The 8,703-nt window shown below is 40.2% G+C and overlaps 1 protein-coding gene across 1 annotated transcript in view; it reads right to left on the bottom strand.

Annotated features, from left to right (window-relative positions):
- The window catches only part of PKD2L2 (polycystic kidney disease 2-like 2), a 97,390-nt gene that overhangs the window by 50,796 nt on the left and 37,891 nt on the right, over window positions 1–8,703 (bottom strand). The window contains exon 5 of the mRNA XM_006866216.1: window positions 4,942–5,163. Within this exon, the coding sequence (XP_006866278.1) occupies window positions 4,942–5,163 (222 nt within the window). The remainder of the gene's footprint in view (window positions 1–4,941; window positions 5,164–8,703) is intronic.

The following is an 8,703-nucleotide window of genomic DNA, read 5'->3' as shown; positions in this document are numbered from 1 at the left end:
ACCAAAAAACCCCAGAGGGAATAGAAGCCAATATTGAATGATGACGTATGGAGGGGATTGTAATCATTGCAATGATGAAATACAATAGGATGAGTGTAAACCCGATGTTCTCCCATGTAAACACGATGACTCAATTCACAGTAAAAACTTTTTTTTTAAAGCTGGACTATGGATAAGAAAATTGAAGAACTGATACTTTTAAATTATGATATTGACAAAGAATATACTTTGTATTGACTATACTAGGGCTGCCAGAAGAATGAACAGATCTGTGTTGGAAGAAGTACAGCCAGCATGTTCCTTAGAAGCAAGATGGCAAGACTTCATCTCACATACTTTGTACGTGTTATTGGGAGGGACTAGTTCCTGGAGAGGGACGTGTTGCTTGGTAGAGTGGAGGGTCTGTGACAAAGAGAAAGGTCTTCAGTGAGATGGATTGGCATGGTGGCTGCAACAGTGGGCTCAAGTGTGGCAATGATTGTGAGGATGGGGCAGGAGTTGGTGTATTTTGTTCTGTTGTGCATAGGGTTCAGTAGGAATTTAAACTGACTTTGTGACACTTTACAACATTGTTTTTTTAAATGTTGACTCCGGCTCATGGCAACCGTCGGCACAACAAAACAGGGCACAGCCGGGGCCTATATCATCCTAACAATTGTTGCGTTTGGGCCTATTGCTGCTGCCACTGTGTCAATCTCTTTGGGGGAATCTTCCTGTTTTTCATTGACCCTCCACTTTTCCAAGCATGATGTCCTTCTCTAGGGACTGGTCCCTTTTGATGACATGTCCAAACTATGTGAGATGAAGTCTCACCATCCTTGCTTCCACAGTTAGCACCTGGCCTTGTTTTGGTTGATGATACTGAGTTTCTCTATCGTCTTTTCCCACAAATGTAGTCAATTTGATTTCCGTATTCCTTCTGGTGAGGTCCATGTGTAGAACCACTTTTTTTTTTTTCTTTCAAAATATTTATTTCAAGTAGAAACTATGTACAAAAAGGCTGTCATATGTAAGAGAGTTAATTCAGAAAACTTTGAGAAATACACACATTTAGTTATTAAAAGTATAAAAACTAAAAATATTTTTACATTAGGCACTTTAATGGAAAACAAGTTTTATTCTACTCAAGCAGCAAGCACTAAGCTATGAAGTGTTCATTTTCTCCTCTATATTTACACACATGCCGCCCTTATACAATGAGCATATACATTTTTATTGGGAACTACACCCTAGAAATCCATATCTTTCTATGTCTATTACTCTTGCAGTAGAAACTGTTCAGAAAACGGTTCAGAAACTCCCACCACGCCACCCCCATCCCCCATAATTTCTTTTCTTCAGAATGCCATTCATGGGCCCCATCAACCCTTGGGTAATATCTAAATCATTTGTACAAAAGTAGGAATAAGTAAAGAATGAGTTCAGATTAGATTAAGTGAGAGGTACAGTTCTACACCTGTTGCTGTTGGGTCAATTCCTACTCAAGTAGAACTGCCTCATTGGGTTTTTCCTAGGTTGAAATCTTGATGAGAGCAGACCTCCAAGGAATGGTTGGTGGGTTCAAACCACTGACCCTTTGGCCAGCAGCCAAGCGCTTACTCATTCTACATAGTTAATATATGTAGAAAATATTTGTAATTTGATCATCTGAGCATCAGTTCTGAATGTGCTGTGAAAGCTGACCCTAATTACAATCCATGTTGACACAAACCTTCTCTTTGTCCTAAAGAACAGTTAAAAGGACAAAGAAAAGTAAATGCTGAGTTCTTTTACTTATGAATGGCACACTGACCACCCCATCAACCCAACAGAACTTTCAAAGGGTCTTGGCTGGGATGTTCCCAAGAGTACATGTGGAGGTGGATCCCAGAGTAGAACAGGCTTGGGAGAAAGACACCATTAATGATTTATTTGGGTGAGAAGGACTCAACTTTCCCTGAAGTGTCACCAAGGGAGAGCAGATCTTTCCCATGGAGGCCTCTGCTCCCTTGGCATCTCTCTTCTTGGCACATCAAAAGCTCCCTGCACTTCCCCCCTGGACCTCTTCCCACAGGGTCTTCTGCCTCCTGGCAATGAAGTGCAGAGGGCTCCATCTCTTCCTCTCCTTCTTCATTGTCTGAATCAGACCCATCATTGTTGAAGTGAATCGTGGCTTGCACTGGGAAACTGCCCAGCACTTTCTCCCCGGAACTATGCAGATATTCTTGGCACTTTGAAATGGGTAAATAAAGTCTTACAGGATGCTGAAACCCAAAGGCCCCCTTTGATCCAAAAGTTTGTTGGTCACCCCCAGGCTCAAGCTGTCTTCCAGTTCTCATCTGTCCAGCATCTCCAAGGTTTCCAAGGTGTGGAGCTCTTGGGCCCACATGGTGGCAATGGCCTTCCGGGACCGTCCACCAGGCAGTGGCATCGGTGTCCGCACGCCTCTTGTGCTCCCGCCGCCGCCTCAGGTCTCATAGTGCCCACAGAGCCCGCGCTGCTCCAGCTGCGCCAACGACTTAGAACCACTTTTTATGTTATTGATAAGAAATATTTGCAATAAATAATTGGTCTTGCAAAAACAACAACAACCCTAGTGTGATGGGTGAACAATGTTGTTAACATGTTCTGCTTCTTGTAGAGAAAATAAGAACTATAAAAGGTATATGGGTCCATTAGCTGCTTAATGTAGTTTATTTGTTTTATTCACCTTTACACATTTTAAAGGCTATGGTTGTGTTTTACTGTTACTGTTGCACAAGGGCAAAATCTTCTATACTAACTAATGTAAATCCCAATTCCAAATTCTATTCAGTAAAAACATAAGACTTGCAAGAGAAAAGTGAATTACTGAGAATTTAGTAAAAACTATTGTTTGCCTTTGTAGCAGCCATTATTCCATTCCTTTTTGCTAACAGAGCCCTAATTGTATTTAGTTATACATCCTTCCCCAGATCACTTAGGCTCTAGGAAGCTGATTCAATCCCCAGGTGGATCCAATCATGGTAATCCTATTTCCGTAGCCCTGTTTAATTCAAGACCCAAAGCCCACTGTTGTTGAGTAGATTATGACTGATAGCTGCCATAGGACAGAGTAGAACTACCTCAAAGGGTTTGCAAGGCTGTAAATCTTTGTGGATCAGGCTGCAGTATCTTTTTCTTTGGTGTGCTCCAACTGCTGACTTTGTGGCTAGCAGGTTAATGCTTTAAACACTATCCCATTAGAACTCCCTTTGGTTCAAGAAACCATGGTCTAGGGTAGGCATGTGATGTAAGGTAACCCCATCGGAAAAGGGAAAGAATTTTTTCTCTTTGGTTGGCACACTCTCCTTATAGCTATCAAAGACATATAACCCTTGTTGTTGTTAAGTGATGTTGAGTTGGTTCACAGTAACCATGTATAAAGTTTCCAAGGAATGCCTGGTGGGTTTGAATCACAACCCATGGTTAGTAGTTTAGTGTTTATTTACAGTGCCATATCAGGATTATCCTTTTAACCCTGTTGTTGTTGTAAAGTGTCATAGCATCCCTGTACAGGGTTTCCAGGGAGTGAATGGTAGGTTTGAACCTCAAACCTTGTGGTTAGCAGTCCACTGCTTATCCTACAGTGCCACATCAGGACTCCCATATAAACTTAGTTGCTGCTTACTCACAACTATTTTGAGGAAAGTTGAGATATGACTAAGACAAAGGAGGGCAGAAGATGTAGCCATTTTAAAAGACATGGAGCTAGAATCTTGCACTTATTGCTAAAGGAATTGCTGTTGCTATAATTGCTGCTCTGTGATAATAATACATTTCTTTATTATTTAAGCTAGCTTAATTTGGGGTTTTCTGCTACAGCAAAAACCTCCTAACTAATTCAAAGATAAAGAGCTAAGACCCAAGTTAGGTCTTGTATCAATTTGCTTTGCTAGATAACAAACCACTCCCAAATGCAGTGGCTTGCAATAGCTGTATCTTATGTTTGTAGAGTCCAGCTGATCCAAGAGAGCTTGCCTGTTCTTAGCTAGGCTTGCCAATGTATCTGTCCTTTGGCTGGACCCACTCATGTGCTTTTGAGTTGTCTCTGTTCTATCTGTTTCTCATCCTCTTCCTGGGCCCACCAAAGCAACCTAGGCATTTCTTTCTTATGGTGATAGCAGAGGTGCAAGAGGGCAAGTCCTAACATGCAAATTCAGTTCAAGCCTCTACTTGTGCTTTACTGCTAACATCTCATGGGTAAGCCCAGCATCAAGGGTTGAAGAAGTATATTTACCATTGGTAATAGGATACTAAAAAGCAAAATGCAAAAATGAGATGAATGGAGGCCATTTTTATAATATATTACAGGCTGTAGTCATTTCTGGGATGCTGGCTACTGTTATATGTTGTTTGAAATTTAAATAGTTCATTTTTGAGACAAAATAACTAAGAAACCATTTCTGAAAAACAGATAGCTTTGAATATCTGTTTTAAAAGAAGAAATAAATCATCAAGATTAACTGTTAGAATCTCTGCAACTCCAGAATGACAATAAAAGACTAAAAACCCTTAAGTTATACAAAATGAACATGCACTTCATGTTCCTGAATATATTCTGAAATATTAAAATAGTGAATATGATGCTGTTTTACTTTTTTCATTATTGGGTGTAGAACTACATATTATTTATTTTAAAGGGTATGATTTTAACACCAGCACAAGTATGCACAAACTAAAGTCTAATGAGGGTTCTGGACATTTTAACAAGTCAATATACTAATAAAGGTAATTCCTGAGTGGTGCAGTTAACTTGCTCAGCTTCTAACCAAAAGCTAGAGATTTGAGTACACCCAGAGGTTCATGGGAAGAAAAGTGTGATGATTTCCTTCTGGAAATCATCTATAGAAAACCCTATTCTGACACACATGGGGTCACCGTGAGTTGGAATTGATTTGTCATCAATTGGTTATACTGTTGAAAGAAGTTTGAGTCACTCACCTGATGATGCAAAACAGATTGACATTAGCATTGTATAATGAAAAATCAATAAAAATAACTCTTGTTGCTCTTGTGATCCAGCTGTGCAATCGAAGGTCAATGAACTTGTCTTTGGCTTCATATTTTGATTTTGATAAAGTGAAAATATATCCCCCATTTCCATATACACCAACAAATCCCCAATACCAAGGGGAGTTGGAATCAGAAGCAGAGTACTTCCATCTGTTAGACACAAAAGAACAATGAGGAAATGAGAAAGACTGAGTAATACTTTAAAGAATCTGAAACTAACCTTTGGTTCAAAAGTTGTAGCTGAAAAAAAAAAAAAAAGAGTAATATATTCATAGGTACTGTAGTAATTTTTAAGCAAGATATTGAGTTAAATACAAAGTTAAAGGACTGATATTTAATATATTTCCATTTTTTAGCAATAATTGTGGACAACAAATTATATTATACCAGGTATGATGAGAAATTAAAAAAAATCCATCTGTTGGACTTCCAGCAAGATGGTGGACTAGACAGATACCTTACATAGAACTTCTACAACAAAAATTGTGTTGTTGTTGTTGTTGTTAGATGCCATTGAGTCAATACTAACTCATAGTGATCTTATGCACAATAGAATGAAACACTGCCTGGTCCTGTGCCAATCTCACTAGTGTGGTTACATTTGAGTCCATTACTGCTGCCACTGTGCCAATCCATCTCATTGGGGGTCTACTTCTTTTACACTGACCATACAATTTCCAAAGCATGATGTCTTTTTCAAGGTACTGTGCCCCCTGCTAATATGTCTGAAGTATGAAAGACGAAGTCTGGCCATTCTGGTTTCTAAGGAGCATTCTGACTACTTCTTCTAACACAGGTTTGCTTGTTCTTCTGGCAGTCCATGGTACTTTTAATATTCTCCTCTGACACCATAACTCAAATAAATAATTTCTTCTATGATCTGCCTTATTTGTTGTCCAACTCACGTATATGAGACTACTGAAAATACCATGGCTTGAGTCAGGCATACCTTACTCCTCAAACTGACAACTTTGTTCTTGAACATTTTAAAGAGGTCTTGTGCAGCAGATTTGCTTAACTCAATACATCTTTTGATTTCTTGACTGCTGCTTTCATGACTGTTGACGGTTGATCTGAGCAAAATGAATTATTATTATTTTTTTTAATGTTTAATTGTGAATTATGTGATAGTTTACATGGAGAACATTAGCTTTACATTCATCCTCTTGTATATCATTTCAGTGCCATGGTTACAATCCCCTCCATGCAAGCCTTCCCTCTGGTCGTCAGTACCCAGCCCTTCTCCCTCTCTGGGTCTAAGGTCCCCAGCTGCTCCATCTCTCTATATCATCATCTCTGCCTCTATCTCTGGCATCACTGTTTCTCTGGGTAGGGTCCTGCACTCTGCTCTTCCTCGATGGTCCTGAGGACCTCCGCTCCTGGACTGCAAAGTCAATCACTCCCCTCCTTTTGCTACAAAATGTCGACCTTTACATTTCCAACCCTCACAATCAGTCCTGATAGCAATTAATCACTATAGTGCCACATGAGTGCTATCTCATCTCCTTTCATCAGCCCTGCCTAGACAGTTTGGATACTATTCAGTGGAGATTCTACCCTATACTGTGCCCTCTGGATCTAGGCTTCCTCTTGAAAGCCTGTAAACCAGTCACTTCTTGCCTCTGTAGTGCCCCCTCTCCACTGCCATTTTGGGTAGCCAATGTCCAAGTTTCCCATCCCTGTCTACCCTGTGTATCAAAGGGGTGGGAATGATCCTCACTGTAAAGATTTGTTCCTTATTTTGAGCTACTGCATCCATAGGTGTAGGTCAAGTTTATCAAATTGTAAGAGATCACTCTTTTTTTTTTTTATCTCTTTTTTCTTCTAATTGAGTTCTGATCATCTGGCCATTGAAGCCAGGTCAAGTGGGTATTATCTGCAAGTGTGGGTGTTTTTGTACATATGCCCTCTCTTATCAGCTGGATGCTTCACTCTCCACTCTAGTCCTCTGTGGCTATGTCTGACTCTGGGCCCAGGAGTCCCTCCCTAGGTCTTGCCATACTGCTGGCCAACCAGGTCTCCACCTGGGTTCACAAGAGTCTATTAATGTGTTAGGGCTTAGCTCGCAGCTTCATTGCTGTTTTTCCTTTACTTCCCCTTATTGGTGACCACCATGATCACCATTCAGAGCGCATGTCTGCTTATGTATTCCCATTAAGTCTTAGCCTTGGAAGGGGGTTTGCCTTGAGGAGACCCAACCACTTGCCTTGATGTCTTTTGGGCGAGCAACTTGCTTGTTCTTGTAGTAGTCAGTCTGACTGCCATTATTGTTTTATATTTTTTCTGTTGGTCTTTCTTTCAAGAAGTATCTTCTGTTCTTCTAGCTGCTCCAGGCTAGTCTGCTTATCCTTTCAAGTGGAAATTTCCCACTTCAGAAGATTCTGGATGGGCTTCAGGATTCCACCTACGGTCTTATGTAATGCAGAGGATCCACAGGAAGCTTCTTTCACTGGGCATGTTGTAGCCCCATTTTAGGTATTCAAATCAGTTATAGGCTGAAGATGGACTTATATGCTTTCTATGGTGATATTTCTGGCTATTCCTTTCTCTCCCCCTCAAGTGTCTGTTTTATAATGGCATGCAAGGGAAACCAAGATTCAAAAGACGGCCAAGCATCTTAACATTATTTCCCCTTTTTACATATTCAAACCATGTCTCAATTCCTGTATCCCAGAGACCTGTTGTTCCAAGGTTGAACATACATCATTATTTACCTCTGTTCCACTTAGCCCATGCAAACCTGCCTAATTGTTTTCCCACCCACCTTGTTCTTCCATTCTCCTCCCCCCTCTTATGTATTGTCCCCCTCCCCAGCACACAAACTATCTTGTGTCTATTCCCTACCCTGTGCTTCACCTTCCACTCCCTCTGCTCACCCCACACCCCACATCCTGGTAACCAGCAATGAATTACCCCCTTCTTTGAGTATGGGTTCTTTTTCTTTGTCTTTTACAGTAGTGGTCCTATGCAGTATCTCTCCTTTTATGACTGACTAATTTCACTCAACATAATGTCCTCAAAGTTCATCCATGTTATGTGAGAGTTTACAACTTCCTTGTTGTTCTTCAAGGTAGCATAATAGTCCATTGTGTGTATGTACCACAGTTTATTTACTCATTCTCCGTTGATGGGCACTTAGGCTGTCTCCATCTTTTTGCTATTGTAAATAGTGCTGCTATTAACAATAGCAGCAAGTAGAGGAATTGCTGGATCATAATGTATTTATATTTCCAACTTTCTGAGGAGGCATCATATTGCTTTCCACAGTGGGTGGACCATTTTGCATTCCCACCAACAATGTAGGAGGGTGTCAGGCTCTCCACATCCTCACCAGCATTTATTGTCCTCTACTTTTTTGATCTTTGCTGTTATTGCTGGTGTGAGATGATATCTTATTGTTGTTTTGATTTACATCTCTCTAATGGCTGGTGATTGTGAACATTTCTTCATATGTTTATTGGCTGACTGGATCTCCTCCTTGGTGAAGTGTCTGTTCATGTCCTGTGCCCATTTTTTTTATTGGGCTATTTAACTTTTTCTTGTAGAGGTGTGGTAGTTTCCTATATATTCTAGAAATGATTTCCTTGTCTGATGTATTGTTGCAAAAGATTTTTTCCCATTCTGTGGGTTCCCTTTTTATTCTTTTGGTGAAGTCTTTTTTTTTAATTAAAGGTTTTTATTGTGGATTGA

Source organism: Chrysochloris asiatica, unplaced genomic scaffold, assembly GCF_000296735.1.
Source record: "Chrysochloris asiatica unplaced genomic scaffold, ChrAsi1.0 scaffold00087, whole genome shotgun sequence".
Classification (NCBI taxonomy): Eukaryota; Metazoa; Chordata; class Mammalia; order Afrosoricida; family Chrysochloridae; genus Chrysochloris; species Chrysochloris asiatica.
Note: the sequence above shows the minus strand (reverse complement) of the source record. Positions and strands in the feature narration are given on the sequence as shown.